At 44.8% G+C, this 18,173-nt stretch overlaps 1 protein-coding gene across 2 annotated transcripts in view; it reads left to right on the top strand.

Moving 5' to 3' along the window:
- ARG2 (arginase 2) overlaps nt 1-18,173 on the top strand; it is a 43,537-nt gene that overhangs the window by 12,389 nt on the left and 12,975 nt on the right. Inside the window, exons 1-2 of one of the 2 annotated variants that reach the window (XM_019922218.3) lie at nt 3,548-3,740; nt 4,658-4,730. In XM_019922218.3, coding sequence (XP_019777777.1) covers nt 3,630-3,740; nt 4,658-4,730 — 184 coding nt within the window. In that variant the 5' untranslated portion in view covers nt 3,548-3,629. Of the gene's footprint in view, nt 1-3,547; nt 3,741-4,657; nt 4,731-18,173 lie in introns of those variants that run through there. The other variant, XM_033851023.2, reaches the window with a different exon arrangement.

Here is an 18,173-nt window from a genome sequence, read left to right as displayed (position 1 = left end):
TTGCAAAGTGTTGAGCAGGTATCTAGTATATAGTAATCATTCAGTAATGTTAGCAAGTACTATTATGACTAACTCAGCTTTGGAAGGTCTGGAGAGGCTTCTCTGAAGAAGTGACTTCAAAATGAAAACCTGAAGAATGAGAAGAAATTAAGGAAGGGAAGGGAGGGAGGGAGAAGACGTAAGGTTCCCAATAGAAAGAACAGTAAAGTGCAAAGGGCCCGAAGCTCGTTTTCAGTTTGGAACCTGAACAAAGGACAAAGTGTTCTGTGTCTTCAGCAGCCCCAGCCTCTGCTGGCACTAAAAGAGATTTCACACCTAAATTTCATTTGGCCCTTGATGGCAGCCATTGGTCTGCTTTCACTCCTCCATCACTGATCAGGGCCCCAGATAAAAACCCCTCTGTGTTGTGGTGGTGGTGGTAGGGGGAGGGGGAGGGGGAGTGATGAGTATGTGAGGGGCTCAGGCACCTGCCTCCACACAGGGCTGCTGGTTGGGCAGGCAATGAAACCAGTCACTTACTCTTATGCCCCCTCCTCTAGTCCCTTCCCTCCCGCCTCTCTACTGAACCCAGGAATCTCCATTGCATGGTAAGCAGACTCCTAAGTTTTACCCTCCATAGAACTCATCCTTTGCTTCCTTACTTTAACCGTATTCTAGGGTTGTTATGTTAATTCTCTCAGTTCCAGGATGGAAACGTGAGAAAGAAGGGACCACATTTTCCCAACTCCCTAATGCAGACTCAGGACCATTAACCCTTTGTGTAAAAAAGTCTTCTGAAGTTTATGCTCTTCAACGCTACCCCTGAGACCTGACCCCCCACCTACCAGTCTGACCCAAGTCACCGTGCTTCCTCTGCTCTGCACGTTTGGGCTATACGGGCATTCTTGTTCTTCCTCTGACCCACAAGCAGGTTTCAACTTCGGGGTTTTTGATCTTGCTGTTCCCGTAAGCCTGGAAGGCTCTTTCCCTAGAACTTGTTATGGCAGCTCCTTCTCGTCATTCAGGTCTTTGGCTCAAATGTCAGTTTGGAGAGGCCTTTCTCGACACCCCTCTCTAAAACATCATGTCCTGTCCCATTACCCTGCATAATTTTCTCCATAGAATTTACTGCCATCTGAAATTATGTATCTACTTGACTGTTTTCCCCACTAGTAGGTAAGTACTGGGAGTGATGAGATATTATCTGTCTTCATCTTTATCAGCAGCACATAGAACAATGTTTTGCACGTTAAATATTGACAATAAATGAATGAATGAATATCTTAAATTAAGAGGCTCTAAATTTTAGTCAAAAGGTGTGGTCAATGAGCTCAGCCCTTTAGTATGTAAAAGCAGAAGTCCCAAAAGAAATCTTTGGGAATTTCCACTTACCATATCAGAGCCATAGACCAAGGACCATGAGTAAGGGTTTCATAAGAATCTGGAAGGTTTGTTTATTATTTACCAAGCTCCTGCTATGTGCCAAGCGCTGTACTCAGGAAAGGACCAAACGATGAACCGAAAAAGTCATGGTTCCTGCCTTTGAGAATTTGCAATTTAGTCCTTTCTGAGTTCCCTTGGATTTGCAGTAAACAGTGTTGTGCTGGAACCTGCTTTTAGCCACCTGCAAAACCCTACTGTTAAATTTTCAGGAATTTTGCAAGCCAGTTGTTAAACACCACCATCATTAAAAGTCAAATTATATAAACTTACAAGTAAATTATGTTAAAAACAAAGATAATATACACTCAAAACTTTATGCCTAATTATTTTACTGTGTCTTACTATTTTTTATGCTCTTGAGGTTATTTATGTTGATTGTATATGTATGGTGGAAACATTATATAGTGAGCACCGTTTCCCAGCTCCATGTTCAGTGACATCACTATGGTAACTTGAAATGGTAGCTGTGGGGGAGTATTTACCCCAGGGAACTCGCCCAACACCATAATCAGGTCTTATCTACTCACCACCCTCACCCCCAACACACACTCCCAGCAACCTATCAAGGGATAGAGTATGTGTTGGCAGCCACTGAATTAAAGAGGCAGAATCTCTAGGTCGTCCTATAAAGGAAGAAGAAAAACAGAATCAGCTGGTTTGGACCTGAGGAAGGGTCCTAAAACTATGCTATAATAAGAGTACTACAAGTTTTAAAGTAAATTTCTAAAAATTCATTCTTTTATGTAATTTCAGAATATTATCTTTAATAACTTAAGAAAATAAATTTATTTATTTTAGTTTTGGCTGCGTTGGGTCTTCGTTGCTGCGGGCGGGCTTTCTCTAGTTGTGGTGAGCGGGAGCTATTCTTAGCGGTGCGCGGGCTTCTCATTGCGGTGGCTTCTCTTGTTGCGGAGCACGGGCTTCAGTAGTTGCGGCACGCGGACTCAGTAGCTGTGGCTCGCGGGTTCTAGAGCACAGGCTCAGTAGTTGTGGCGCACGGTCTTAGCTGCTCCGCGACACGTGGGATCTTCCCGGACCAGGGCTCGAACCCGTGTCTCCTGCATTGGCAGGCAGATTCTTAACCGCTGCGCCACCAGGGAAGCACCTAAAAATTTATTTTTGGTAGGACTAACGTCCAGATTCCTGCAAGCCATTCCTGCAAGACACTAGTCATGGATAAGAACTTGGAATCTAGAGTCACATAGCTCTACCAACTTACAAGCTACCTGACTTTGGAAAAGTAAATTATCTTCTCTGATCCTGTAATCTCGTCTTTAAAATAGTCCCTACTTTATGGAATTGTTAGAGGGCTAAAAGTTCTTAGAACTTTAGTTGGTTATTATTATTAAAATATTATTATTATTAAAACTTTAAGCAGTTACTTTCAGCTCTTTAGCCTCGCTGAAATTTAGAAGTAGTCCAGATATGTTGCTATGTTTGGTTTTTAATAACCAGTGCTCCAGTTATTCAGGTAAAGAATTTAAAACTCCTGGAAGGTACTTTGTAAATCCTAACCTTCCCATCTAAAATAGGTGGGTTACTATTAACACGCCCGGCTGGGAGAGCTCTAATCTAAGTTTGATCTCCTAGCCTTCGACGCCCAAAGTGGGATAAGTACGTTTCCTGGACTTTGAGCTCTGATACGAAACGGAGCCAAGGGACGCCAGCTTGGTCTCCGCAAGGCACTCACGTGGGGTTGGGCCAAGCCCAGCCCAGCCAACCGTTCCGTAAAATAGGCATCTGCCCGGCGTGCCTCTGTGTGAAGACAGCCACCATCCGCTAGCCTACGTGTGCGTTCGCTTGTTCCGCTGAGTTCGCGAATTTTGCAGGAGCCGACCGCTTCCCGCCCAGGGACACACCTGTCCGTGACCGCACTCTTATTGGCCGGGCCCCGATCTTGGCCCTGTGGCGTCAGCGGCAGGGGCTTGTCCTTGGCCGGAGAGCCTGGGCCAGAGCCGAGTGACATCAGCGAGGGCGTTCGGGGCACTGAGCAGCAGTGGGCGGGGCTTGCCGGAAGGTGTGCCGGGGGCTGGTTGGGGGAGAGGCGGCGGGGCCTGGGCGGGGCGAGGCGGCGGTGACGTCATGGGGCGGCGCGGCGGGGCGCGGCTCGCGCGCCGGTAGGTAACCACTGCAGGCTGCGGTGCTCACCCCAGGCGGCGAGCCGCACGTAGCAGCCTCTCGCTCGTCTACGTCCTGCGCTGCCTATCATGTCCCTGAGGTGCAGCCTCTCGCTTCTTCTCCGTACGCAAGCGCTCTCAGTCCCGAAGAAGTCCGTCCACTCCGTGGCTGTCATTGGAGCCCCATTTTCACGGGGACAGGTGAGAACTGGGACCTGGCACCTTGGTGCAGGATTCCCGCCCCCTCACCCCCCAACCCCCTCACCCAAGCCTGGAGAAATCGGGACCGGTGGGAAGAACGGGGAGGCGAGGAGAGGATGGGGAGAAACGAAGAGGGGCGAGGAGGTGGATTCCCGCGATTGGGCACCGGGGGAGCACGTGGGATTTTCCTCGGTAGAAGGAGGGAGGGGATGAGGGCACCCGGTTTGCCACGTGGGCAGGGGGCAACGGGCTGGTGGGTTTCTTCGGCCTTACCCCCGAGGAGCGAGAAAGTGGTGGGTTCCGCTTGGGGTGGTGGAGGAGAGGAAAGGAGGGAGAGGATTTCATGGAGGGGCTGGAAGAGGAGAAACCGACCAGAATCGCCGGTGGAAAATTGAGGGAGGAGAGGTTAAAGAGAGGGACCGAGGATTTAAGGCTCCAGGGTCCATTCTCAGAAACAGAATTAACTGGAAAGGAAATTGGTGCTTGCCTCTCTAGCGGCAGGAAGACGGAAGGGGCTGTTGTGTTCTCTCTTCAATGAAAGAAACCTGCAGTCGTGGAGAGGTCACTGGTGGAGAAGCCGGGGCTCGGCCCTGGCCTGCGACACTTACACCCAACAGCCAGATTCTGGCTTGGCTCAGCCCCTTCCTCTATCTTGCCTCCACTTGCCCTTCCCACAACGAGGGGCTTGGAAGGTTGATCTGAATCCAGTGATTGTTGTTTCTCCTCCTTCTCTGCAAGTGTTTGAAATGACCAGACCTCAGGTGAAAAGAATAAAAGGAAGGGCTGATGCTGTCACAGGTTTTCAGAGGGATCTGCTGGGAACTAAGTATAGCATTGCAGACTTCTGTATTTTTGTGAGCTAAAGTGGTCTTATTTTCTAGTCATCTTCCCTCATATCTGTGTAATTTATCTTACAGAAAAGAAAAGGAGTGGAATATGGTCCCACTGCTGTAAGAGAAGCTGGTTTGATGAAAAGGCTCTCCGATTTGGGTAAGTGGCTGGATTTTAGAAGTCTGAGGGCTGGTAACACGCCAGTTCAGAGTCTTATTCCCTCATGTCCAGGAACTGCACAGCGTCAGCTGTGTATCTGGAAAGCATTTCCCATCCTCCCTTGGATTCCACATGCAGCTTAAGATCTATGGAGGAGTCTCCAGGCAAAGTCTTCTTGCAATAAAGAGCCTGTGTGGAAGGCAAGGAGGCGGAGTGAGGCAGGGCCTGGAACAAGCTGCTAGTGACTGCGAAGTGCTGAGCATGCTGGCTCTCACTCCCACTGTGCAGTCAACCTTTCCCCAAAATTCTAGCTTTCCTAACTCAGTCAGAGGTGCTTATGATTCATCCGTCTAACCAGCTTCCTCTCTTCAAGTCATTCATTTCCTCCTTAGGTTTAAGAACTTTCTATTACCGTAAGCAGAGCCTTAGGTCCGTTTTCTCCAAACTTCCCTGATTATGAAAATCACTTGGTTTACTTGTGAGAAAGAGAGATTGCTAGGCTTCTCAGTGGATGAGTCTGGTTTATTGGCTCTGACGTAGGACCCAGACACGTGCATTTTCACAGGCACCCCAGGTAATCAAAAGTAACGTTGCAGTCTTGTAATCTGGACAGTACTCTAAACGTACAGAACCAGAGGTAAATCCAACCCAGAGATAAATGCCATTTATATAGTAAAGGAAAACCTTTTTAGTAACAGGGTACCAAATTCCAACACCCTTATGGTAGGAAGGTTCTTATATCTAACCCAAATGTTCCTAGCTGCTGTTCAAGTCCATTTCCTCTATTTTATTAGGGCCAGTCACATATCTCTTCTGGAGCTATAAAGTACAAAAGGCATGGCAGTAGGGAACTATGGGTCCTGGAGATACTAATACAGAATCTAGGTGAACTACAAATCCCCTACCCGCGCTTGCTTTGAAACCTCCTCTGCTGATCATTGAGCCCATTCCAGGGGTGGGTTATCTCCCTCTAAAACAGGAATAATGAAGTCACCGTGTGTCTTCCGTACACCTCTGGTTACATATGGATGTGGTGTCTTGATTTGGATACTCAAACCTTTTCTGTTAAATAATAAAGAGACCCTACTGAAGAAGGAACTATAATTAATCACTTTAATAATTCTCCAAGTTTACCACCAAAGATGAGAGATAAGATTTACACTTAATGTGTCGCAGGTCACCTAATGGGAGGAAGTTGTCCCCCCTCCCCCCGCTTATAAATGAAGATACTGTCCCTTTAAATCAGCTGTACACATTGTTTTTAAAAGCATAATTTTACACTGAGGGAAAGCAATTTCTGCTAATCACTATTTTTTAATACCTGGTAATCCTGCAGCTCATCTGATAAACTGAGCCTGGCTTTGCTCAAATTGCCTGCTCATTGTTCTATTCTCTCTGAAGAGACTTCTGACTAGATTCAATTGTAGCCTCTTACACAGGGGACATTAATAGTATCCAGCCGAGGCTGCTGAATGAGGGGGAAGGGAACATTTATAAGCAGCTTCTCTTACTCATGCTTTGTACACCTCCTTTCCTGCCACAGCTCCTGGTATTTTTCCACTCCAACCTGGGGAAGCCATTCTCCCTAAAATTCCACTCCCTCAAATACTTCCTGTGTAAATCTCCAACCTAAAGTGATGATGAAGCTTCAGTTTATTTGGTCTCCCGTTTAATTTTTTTCAAATAGTTTTCATTTTACAATTTATATCCTTACCCTGTAGCCGATTGGCAGTCCGGTATCACCAGCAGTCTGAAACAGAATCTCATTGCATGTTAATAAGATTGTGGCACTCAGCAGGTTTCCAGCATGTGGTTTCGGCTAATCTCCAGACATACGTTGGAGAAAAATACCAAGAGAAGTTTCAGTTGCTCTATTCTGAAACAGCATAAGTGGCATGGGTCAAATTTCAAGGGAGAGAAGACCCATGGAAAGGTAGCTCATAAATCCCTTTGTTCCTTGCCTTCTGCTCTGATGTCACAGGCTGCTGGTGTTGCCATGGCATCAGTTATACTTCCTGTTCTCTTGAATGAATATATTTGCCTTTGTCTGGGTTTTTTTTTTTCCCCCCCTGGGCTTAGTAAGGACACTCAATGGTTCCTCTCTCAGGTAACCACTTACTTTAGTATACAAAGAGAGCCTGAGAAAAATGAAGAAGTAATTGCTCTGGCAAGGCTTAGGTGCAGTGCCTCTGCTCATGATTCTGGTTAGCTCTTACAGCCACGGTAATTTGCCTTTTTTTTTTTTTTTTTTTTTTTCGGTACGCGAGCCTCTCACTGCTGTGGCCTCTCCCGTTGCGGAGCACAGGCTCCGGACGCACAGGCTCAGCGGCCATGGCTCACGGGCCCAGCCGCTCCGCGGCATGTGGGGTCTTCCCGGACCGGGGCATGAACCTGTATCCGCTGCATCGACAGGCGGACTCTCAACCACTGCGCCATCAGGGAAGCCCAATTTGCCCTTTTTTCTTCACAAGTAGGATGAGTGTTCTGTGGGTAACATAAACAGTTTGTCGTGTCTGTCATTGTAATTATGGTAATTTGACCCAGCTGTGGTACTGAAGCGGTGACGGCCTAAATGAACTGTATTCCCGTGACCAGCCAAGGGTCCTGGAGTTCAGGAAGACATATGGGAGCTATTCTGACTCCCCTCAACTAGGCTAGGGACATTTATTCTTCTGCTCCATTTGGTGCTCCATGAGAGAGCAGAGCAGGCAACTCTGGTTGAGACCCAAGAATCTGAGCTGCTTCAGCAAGAACCAACAGAAAGCCTGAGATAGCTTAAACATAAAGGCATGAGAGCTGTTCATTTGGAACAGATTGATATGTGAGTGCAGGGGTCTGGATGTGCTTTCGGTGCTTGGTAGAGAACAGCAGCCGTCACAGATTTAGTTTTATGACAGTGATGCTTTTCAGCCTGGCTCCCATCCTACCATCACACTGAAACTACTCTGATCAAGCTCACTGATTGGTCAGCCTCTATTTTGCTGGACCTCTGTACTGCACAACTGACCACTTTATTCCTGAAATATTCCGTTAGTCAGGACACTACTCTCTCCTGAGCCTCCTCTCCATTGCCTGGTCCTTCCTGGACTCCTTTTGGGGATCCTCCTCTTCTTCCCAGCCCTCAAATGCTCATGTCCCCAGTGTTCCACCAGCTTTGTTCTAAGTAGCCTCATCTCACTGTCACAGATGTCTCAAACTCTACAGGTTCGAAACAAAATTCATTATCTTCTCCGTCAAATCTGCTTGTCTTGCTGTCTTCCCATTGTCTGTTTCACACTATCACTCATTATCTAGTTACTCAAGTCAAATTCCAAGACCATCAGAATTCTTTTGTCGTCCCTTTTGTTCCTTACTTCTGATCACAAAGTCTTGTTGACTTCTTTTCCTCCTTCTAAATGATTAGAGTCCTTTCCCTTAATGGCCCTGCTCTAGTTCTGTCCTTCTCACACACAGATCTAATTTTCCAATAATGACTCTTGTCCCATTTTGCCTACCTCAGTTCATTCTTTACCGCCACCAGACTGATCTTTTTAAGACTATTTTTCTCCTTTGCTTAGTCTTTCCATGGCTTTTTACATGCAGCCATGCTTCTCAGTCTTGTCATTCATATACCATCTTTGCTGACTTGCCATATTATTTATTTTGGTGTTGTTCTCTAAATTGGCTTTAAAGCTTTATACTTTTAAAATGTAGCCTGCCCCTACAGTAAACAATGAAATCTCAGGCTTGTGCTAGATGCATTTTTCTAATAAATTTTCATTTTAGTAGTTTTACATTTTGGTATTTGACCCTCAACCACTGGTGGTATGTGTTCCATGCTTGACAACCAGTAAGACAGATCCTCTACAATTTGACCCTCTTTTACCTCTTTAGACTTCTCTCCATCCACATTCCACCTCATTTGTGTTGTAACTGGGGTTGTGGGCTCTTGACCTAGGCTCCACCAACAGAAACACCCACCCTAAACCTTGTCTTGACATTTTGGAAGAAGGGGCAATAAAGAATTCATTCTGTGATGGGCAGTTGTGGCGGCAGTTCCAGCAGTAGCTTCTGGCCAGTGTCAGTGGGGTCAGCCATGCAAGCTGCAGTACTCCTTTTCCTAGTAGTGGAGGTGACAGCAGCAGTGCTATCTTCACTGGAGCAATCTGCAGTGTGACTTTTGGGGCCATTATTCCTGGCAATGTGACCTTTAAACCACATTTTGGTCCTCTTAAGATGATTCTGGGAGTTACCCAAATTGAAAAAACTGCTTTTCTTTAAATTAGCTAGAAAGGTTTCTGTTGCTTGCAGCTTAAACTTCCTGCCCGATAAATCAGTTTACAAATTCCAGTAAGAAATTACCATGTGGATTGAATATGAAAAGCCCTCTCTCCCCAGGCCCTTGATAATAAATTCTTATTCTTTTGTTGGCTTTTTTCCCCTAGTACTGACACAATCTTCTTGTATGTTAACACAGCTCATTAGGTTGTGCTTTCTTTGGTCTTTAATCTAGGAGTATGTTTTAGTCCCTTTGGATTTTAGCAACTCCTTGTTCTCTTGGTGTTCTGATTTTTGAACTATCATGTTCCTTAATACAAATTCTGAAATAACAGCCTAAAACATTTTTTTTTAAATTTTTTGGCCGCACCACATGGCACGTGGGATCTTTGTTCACTGACGAGGGATCAAACCCGCGCCCCCTACATTGGAAGCACGGAGTCTTAACCACTGGATCGCCAGGGCAGTCCCAAGCCTAAAGCTTTAATTTAAAACATCTTCAAGTTCTAGGCATGCCTGACTATAGTAAACAGACCTACCTTAATGTGTTACTGTGACTTAATTTCACTTTCAATGTTCTATATCTTAAGCATGGTGGAGGTTACAGGACTACATATAACTGCCAAAACTCATTGCACTTAAAGTGTCAATATAAAGTATGCATTAAAGCTGTTTAAACATTTTCAGGTTTATTTTTTCTTAGCAGCTTTCAGTCACTAAAAACTATAACAAGTTCGTTGTTTGTATATATTCAAAAAATTTGAGCACTACTAAGCTTTAGGTACTAGGAATATAATAGTGAACAAAACAGAAATACCTGTTATGGAATTCTCATTCTAATGAGGGGTGGTTGGAAGCAGATATAAGTAAAACATACAGTATGTCAGATGTAATGAGCGCTATAGAATAAATGAAAGCAAGGGATGGAGGGATAGGGTAAGCATTGCAGATGTAGGTAGGAGGCCTCACTGAGGAAGGGGTCATGTGAGCACACCCTTGGGAGGTAAGGAAAGGAACCATGTGCATATTTGGGAGAAAAGCATTTCAGGAAGAGGGTAAGTAAAGTGCAAAGACCCTGAGATAGAAAAGTGCCTGGAATGTTCAGGGAACAAAAAGCTGTTCCTGAGGTCTTGCCAGTGGTTGTCATGTGGGAAGGGAAGGGCCTTTCTACACTCTTATCTCCAGTTTTTCAAGAAAAGCCAGAAATCTGGGTTTTTACGGGAGATTTAAGAAAAATGTGATATTCATAAAATGGAGTATTGAGCCATAAAAAGGAATAAATTGCTAGTTCATGCTACAAAATGGATAAACTTTGAAAGCATTATACTGAGTGAAAGAAGGCAGAAGACCACATATTGTATGAATCCATTTATATGAAATGTCCAGAAAAGGCAAATCCATATAGAAAGTGATCAGTGGTTCCCAGGGGCTGGGGGGAGAGGGAATGGGGAGTGACTGCTAATGGGCACTGGTTTCTTTCCAGAGTGTGATAAAGCTTTTCTGGAATTAGTAATTTGCTAATGCCTTGGCAAAAGCATACATCACTGATGAACCTCAATATAGGTAAATCTATTATAGATGTTTTTGGGATTTGGCAAATTTCAATGTAACCATATCTTTCCTGCTTAGAAGAAGGCAGCAAAGAATTTAACTTACATCTTATATTTCAAAGTTGTTTGATATCTAACATTTACTATGTTCTAGGCACTATGCTAGGTTCTTGCTATTATGTGATTTTTTTTTAAACAAAGTTTGGGATTATCCATGCATTTTATTATTATTTTTTAAATATTTGCTTATTTATTTGGTTGCACCAGGTCTTAGTTGCAGCAGGTGGGCTCCTAAGTTGCGGCTCAAGCGCTCCTTAGTTGGGGCTCACCAGCTCCTTAGTTGTGGCATGCAAACTCTTAGTTGTGGCACGCATGCGGGACCTAGTTCCCTGACCAGGGATCGAACCCTGGCCCCCTGCATTGGGAGCGTGGAGTCTTATCCACTGCACCACCAGGGAAGTCCCTATTATGTGATTCTTAATCTTAAGAGCAAATTATGATACCCATTAGGATGGCTAGCATGAATAAAACCCCAAAATAACAAGTGTTGGTGAGGATATGGAGATATTGGAACCCTTGTGCACTGTTGGTGGGAACATAAAATCATACAGGTACTGTGGAAAACAGTGTGGAGTTTTCTCGAAGTTAAAAATAGTTAGTAGATGATCTACAAATTCTACTCTGGGCGTATATCCAAAAGAATTGAAAAATAGGGTTTCGAAGAGATATCTGTACACCCATATTCACAGCAGCATTATTCACAATAGCCAAAAGGTGTAAGCAACCCAAGCGTCCACTGATGGATGAATGGATAAGCAAAATGTGGTACAAACATACAATAGAATATCAGCCTTAAAAAGGAAAATGACATATGCTGTAACATTGTGACCCTTGAGAACATTATGTTAAGGGATATAAGCCAGTTGCAAAAAGACATACTGTATGATTCCACTTATGAGGTACCTAGATTAGTCAAATTCATAGGGACAAAGTAGAATGGTGGTTCAGGGACTGGGGGAAGAGGAATGGAGAGAGATGGTTTAACGGGTAGAGAATTTCAGTTTTGCAAGAAAGTGTTCTGGAGATGGATGGTGGTGATGGTTATGCAACAATGTGAATGTACTTAATACCACCTCTTGGTTAAGATGGTTATTTTTATGTGTATTTTACCACAATTTAAAATTAAAAAGGAAACACTTAAAAATAAGTTAGAATAGAATATTCTAAGAACAAGGAAGGTCACTTGAGGTTGTAACTTCTTAGGGACATAATGCTGTAGGCTTGAAAATTTTTTTCAGCTTGTTATTTAGCACATTGTTCTATAAAAGCTGAGAATGGAAAAAAGTAAAGTATGGCCTGAAGTTCATACAGTCAGCAGTAGAAGTAGTTGAGAACCTCATTTCTTACCATATACAATCTAGCCCCTCAATTGGTGCAGTCAGCTGCCTTCTCAGCTCTTACCATGGTTGAAGAAACTGAGTGGCACCATCATAAAGGTACGGTCTCCAACTTCTTCCAAAAATCCTGTTTCTCATGATGGCTATTTCAAATCTGTACCCATAATCATCCTGTTTTTCCAACTCAGGTATGAACTCCCTAACTTCTAGCTCTTCTCCCCATCATCCCCCAATGAGTTGTATCGACAAATATACCATTACACTGTCCTCAGAGGATGAGGTATCCAGTCCTTCCTGTATTAGGTAGGTACAATTGCACGTGATAAGAGCCCCAGATAAGCGGTTTAAGAAAAATAGTTCACTCTCTAGGAAATAGTCTAGAGAGAAGTCCAGAACTGGTTTGGAGGCTCAGTTCATTGAAGTTCAGTTCCTAGATTCTTATCTTGCTGCACTACCAGCAAGGCCTCTATCTAATGGCCCCAGATGGCTGTGGCCTCATTTCTGGCAGCAGGATGGGAAAATAAACCGACAAGCGGGCTAAGGGAGAACTTGTGCTTTCCCTTAAGGAAAGTTCCCGGGACACTGCTGCAGGATACCTCTGCTTATCCTTTTGGCTTCTGTGGGTCACATGGCCACAGCTAGTTGGAAGGGAAGACGGTGAATTTAGTCTCTTCTAAGGGGTCGTGCCCCAGCTAAAATCCTCTGTGGAGGAAGGGAAGAGCAGATATCGGACAAGTGGCTGTCAGCCACACCATCTCCCTGTGCTCTAGATCCCATCCCTTCCTGGCTCCCGAGGGTTCTTGTTCCAGCACTGAGCCCTTCTCTCCCCTTGTTTCTCAGCGTCTCTCTACTAACCTGTCCCTTCAGTAAGTAAGTGCAAATCTTGCCCACCTCCCATCCCCCTCTGCCGTATGTAGCCTTCTAGCTCTTGTCCAGTTACTTTGTTTCTCTTCAGAAACAAAGTAACTGGCTTCCCCACTGCCTTTTCACAGGTCAACTTGCTATAATCAGGGGTCCTGGGCCATCACTGCAATGAAACTGGTTTTGCTGAGGTCTCTGACCTCCTACTTTTTAATATGGTGGACCCTGCAACATTCACTTTCGACACTATTAACCATCTTATCTTATTGAAACTGCCACCACTCTCTTCTGATTTTAACTCTTCGGGTTCCTTTGCTAGACCCTCTGCTGCCTACCCCTTACATTTTAGTATTCCTCAGGGTTCTGTCCTTGACCCTCTACTTTATGCTGCCTCAGTTGGCCATTTGTCCATTTCCACGGCCTTCCTGTGACCTGTGTGCTGATGCCTCCAGAGCTTTATCTCCAGCACTTATTCCCCCTCCCTCCCAGCTCCAAACCTGTATACCAGCTGGCTTCCATGTATCTTCTTAACTTTTTATTACAGGAGTGTTCAAACATAAGAAAAGTAGAGATGGTAACATAATGAACTTGAGAGCTATCACCTAGCATCAATTATCTATACCTGGCAAGGTTTCTCACCCCACCTCCATACCTTTTGAAGCAAATCACAGACATCATTTTGTTTCATCTGCAGATATTTCATTATATGTCTTCAAAATACGAGAATGCTTTAAAACTTAACTACAATACCATTATCACACCTAAAATAAATTAATATCAAATACCAGTATTGGGAAATATAATTTAAAAAAAATCTCCCATCTGAGAACCTATCCACAAAGGTGGTAGAGAAGGAAAAACAGTTTATTATTGAATAAGCATTAAATTGGGTGATCTGATAAAAGACTGCAAAGACAAATCTTACTCTTTTCTATAGCCAAGCAGGTGCAACGCAATCCATGTTTTCAAGATTAATAACTAGTCCTCCAGTTAGAGGACTTTGATAGTTGACCTTTTGTCACATGTAGCTCATCCTAACTTTATCATGGAAATTGGAGTGATTACCGGTTAGCTGACTGGCTTTATCTGGAGGGGAAACAAACTTCTCCTATCTTAAAGCGGGGAGGTAGTTTTTTGGCAAATTGAAGCAAGGGGCCAACCACTCATACCCATAGAACTGGGAGGTTGGGGACCTAGATGTTTGTATTTCAAAAAGTGGTTCCCAAGTCCTTGAGGAAACATTCCTGGGTTGTGAGGCCTATTTAGTCATTATAAAGATTACGTACATGTGAAAAGGACAGAGAAAGAAATTCTGAAACACAAGGGAGGAGAGAAGTTTTTACCCTTATTTTCAACAGAGATAATTAAGTATTTTCAACTTGTATCTGCCCTTACACCAGTTAATGTTCACATTGCCCGACTGATTTACACTTTTTGTGTTTATTTTTTTACAGTTTGAGTTTGGATCCAAATAAGGTCTGTATTGTTATCTCGTAAGTCCTTTATAAGTCCCTCCTGTTTTCTTCCTTCTTCCTTGCAGTTGATCTGTAGCGGAAACTAGGTCATTTGTCTGTAGAATCTCTCAGCTTGTATTTTGCAGATCACATCCCTGTGGCATCCTGTGACATATTCTTTGTCCTCTGTATTTCCTTTCTACTGGTTATTGGATCTAGATCCTTGGTCAGATTCAGGTCCAGTTTTTTTTTTCTGGCAGTTCTGCTTCATAGGTGGTGGTGTACACTTCCATCAGAAGTGATGTCATCAGCCATTGAACACTGCCTAGATCTGAGCCATTAACTTGTTTCGACGTATTATCAACAGGATAGTCTCTAACGCCCCAATATCAGAGTATCCAAAACTGAACTTACCATCATCTCCACTCCCTTCTCCTGTGGTTTCTCATCTCTGATGGTAGCAGAGCCAGAAAGCTGGAGGGCAAACATTTTCTCTCTCCTCCACACCCCTCTAAGTATTGCTGGAATCTTGTCAGTTCTGTCTGTCTTGTCTTTACAGCCCCTCTGGGAGCTGCTCTTCTGCAGGCCAGGCCATTTTCCAGAGGCCACCAGATCACTAGATTAACAGTGCAGATTCTTTTTTTTTCAGATTTTTTTTTTTTTTTTGGCTGTGTTGGGTCTTCATTGCTTCGCACGGGCTTTTCTCTACTTGCAGCGAGTGGGGTCTTCTCTTCGTTGTGGTGCGCAGGCTACTTATTGCAGTGGGTTCTTGTTTCGGAGCATGGGTTCTAGGTGCGCGGGCTTCAGTAGTTGCAGCACGCTGGCTCAGTAGTTGTGGCACGCAGGATAGTGCAGATTTGATTTGTTACCTCCTGACTTGAACCTTAGTAGCTCCCTGCTGCATTTAGGACCTGGGCCCTGCCCCTTCCTCCTTCCTCATCTCTCTGCAGTCCTCCTGGATGGACCCTGGGCATTGTTCTGTAGGGCTGAAGGTATTATGTGCTTCTGCTTGGCAAGGCTTTCCCCTTTCATTCCTGGCTAAAACCTTCAGGATTCAGGTACTGATGCTTCTGAGAAGTCCCCTTGGCTCATCCTGGGTCTGAGTCAGCACCTTCCCGTTCCCATCACACCCTGTGCACAGTTGCATCTTCGCAGTTTGCACCAGCCTATGCTTTCCCTGCCTGTCTTCTGACGAGGCTGTGAGCTTCCTGAAGGCTGCAACCAGGTGCACAGTCAGCACACAGTTAGCTTTTGTTGAAGGACGAAATGGGGCAAAGCATCCAGGCTTTCTCCTGGAACTTCATTCACATCGTGATCCGTGGGATTTTCCCGGATCACTATTTCCTTACTCTCAAAATGGTTTGTTCCTCAGAAGCCCCCTGGTTTCCCAGATTTTAAAAATGTTTAAATTGAATAACTGTCATATATCAAAATTTAAACTCTTACAAGGTATTGGGCTACCAGTTGATGAATTTAGTCAAGCTAAATGTTGGTAAGTGGCAATGGCTAGTTTTTGCCTACTTTTTTGAAACATACTTATTCCAGGACCTAAGTAGCTAATGATGACTGCTTCAAGCCTCTAGTTGCTTTAGAAAGGAGTAGCGTTACTCCTTTAATATCCAAAATAGCACATTCAGAGGCCTAGAACCTAAGGGGATTACTGTGGTTGGTTTAAATAATTTAATCCTTGAATAAACTTACTTGTCCCTATTAATGACCAAGCTCTCTCTTTTTTTTAAAAATAAGTTTATTGGGCTTCTCTGGTGGCACAGTGGTTGAGAGTCCGCCCGCCGATGCAGGGGACGCGGGTTCATGCCCCGGTCTGGGAAGATCCCACATGCCGTGGAGCAGCTGGGCCCGTGAGCCATGGCCTCTGAGCCTGCGTGTCCGGAGCCTGTGCTCCACAACGGGAGAGGCCACAACAGTGAGAGGCCTGCGTACCGCAAAAAAAAAAAAAAAAAAAAAAAATAAGTTTATTTATTTATTTATATTTTTGGCTACATTGGGTCTTCGTTGCTGTACGTGGGCTTTCTCTAGCTGAAGCGAGCGGGGGCTACTCTTCGTTGTGGTGCGGGGGCTTCTCTTGTTGCGGAGCACAGGCTCTAGGCTCGCGGGCTTCAGTAGTTGTGGCATGTGGGCTCAGTAGTTGTGGCTCACGGGCTCTAGAGCGCAGGCTCAGTAGTTGTGGTGCACGGGCTTAGTTGCTCCGTGGCATGTGGGATCTTCCTGGACCAGGGCTCGAACCAGTGTCCCCTGCATTGGCAGGCAGGTTCTTAACCACTGCGCCACCAGGGAAGTCCCCCAAGCTCTCTTAATAATGAGGGTGTATTCCTATAATAGGTGTGGTAATGCTAGTATCTGAAGAGAAGAAAGCATCTTTTTGGCCCCCTCCTCTACCCCAAGAAGCCAGAACCACAGAATAGGAAAAGAAGTAGAAAATACCTTCCTGTGTGACCTGAGAACTGAGTCACAGCAGGGTGTGGCATTGTGGTTAGGGCTTTCAGAGAACTGGTGTTCCAGTGAAATTGGCCATGCCTTTATATTTTTTTACAGGGAAGGTAGAAAATTTGAACTGTGTGTGACAGCTGGGCTCCTTAGGAGCTCTTTCGATGAGGAATCAGTGGGCCTGTGTACGTTTGCTACTTCTCACCAAAAACTCTTGTTCTTATCCAAATGACATAGTCATATTGCAAACAAGTTTTGGGAAGTCTTAGATTACACCATCTATTGCAAAGAAAAGGGTAGGGTGGGGAGAAAAACCACAAAGATGCCTCATCTAGTTGAACTAATAATGTAACCCCTAGCATGTGTAGGCTTTTCCTTGTTATCTCATTTCAATCCTTGTTAACGGCTGTGTGAGGTGGGACAAACTTCGAGACTGAACTTCGTTGGTGTTCTTGACTCTTCTGGGAAGTTAGGGGCCAAAGGACAGGATTCTTTCCTTCGTGTCTGTTGTGGCCACTTGACCCACTGTGGCCACCTCATCTCCTGTGCGCTCTGCTTTCAGCCTGGAGTAGCGTGGAATGTGGTCTGTCTGGTTTGTTGAGGTCCCTTGTGAAACTCACCAGGATGCTAGCCCAGGTATGGGGCAGGGAGCTACACATGTGGACTGGTTAACTGGCAGAGCTGTAGTCACTAGCCCTTTAAATCCTTTCTGGAACAAGTTGGAGCATCAAGAATTTAAAGAAGAAAGATCCCATATTCTGAAAAGCAGTACTTTAGCCCCAGGGATTGTTGCTGTCTCTTCCCGCGGTTAGATACTGGAGTAGCTTGAAGTTCTGTCAGCATGTTAACAACAGATTTTTTTCTCAGAGAAGCTTAACAGTCTTGTTCTGCACGAGGGAAAGTGGTTCTGTCGCAGTGACCCGTGAAGCCAGAGGAACCCTCCTCTTACCTCTGCCCCTGCTTGTGCTGGAACCAGGCTGTCAGGGTGCCGTCAGCTAACAGTCTGCCCAAGAAAGCCTGAGTTGGCTCACCATGTTCTTGGAGGTGCTTGGAGGGTTGACATGGGTTGGGTCCAGAGGGGCATACATTACTAAGCCCATCCTCAGCAAGTGGTACACTGTTCTTCTTCGACAAGTTAAGATGTGGCTGGAGAACCAATTAGCAGGAAACATAACTGGTGTTGCAAGTCATCTCAGTTACATGTCTTGAGCCAAACTTTTGGGTTTGTTTTGTATTGGGATTTTTTACTCAAGGATCACATTCACGCAAAGGCATCTATTAACATCACATCTGTATCAGCTGATCTTGAGGTAAACTCCGACAGATGTTAGATGGCCGTGTCTGAAGTGACTAGCCTGGATGCCCGGGGTCACCTTCCATCCTTGAGCCCCTAGTGCCACTGTCCTTGGTCTTCCTCATCCATGGTCTTCACTGCCTCTGAGAACACCTCCTGTTGAACAGGAGAACAGAGTGGGGAGG

The sequence above is a fragment of the Tursiops truncatus genome, chromosome 2, assembly GCF_011762595.2.
Source record: "Tursiops truncatus isolate mTurTru1 chromosome 2, mTurTru1.mat.Y, whole genome shotgun sequence".
Classification (NCBI taxonomy): Eukaryota; Metazoa; Chordata; class Mammalia; order Artiodactyla; family Delphinidae; genus Tursiops; species Tursiops truncatus.
This window is presented reverse-complemented; position numbering and strand designations above follow the sequence as displayed.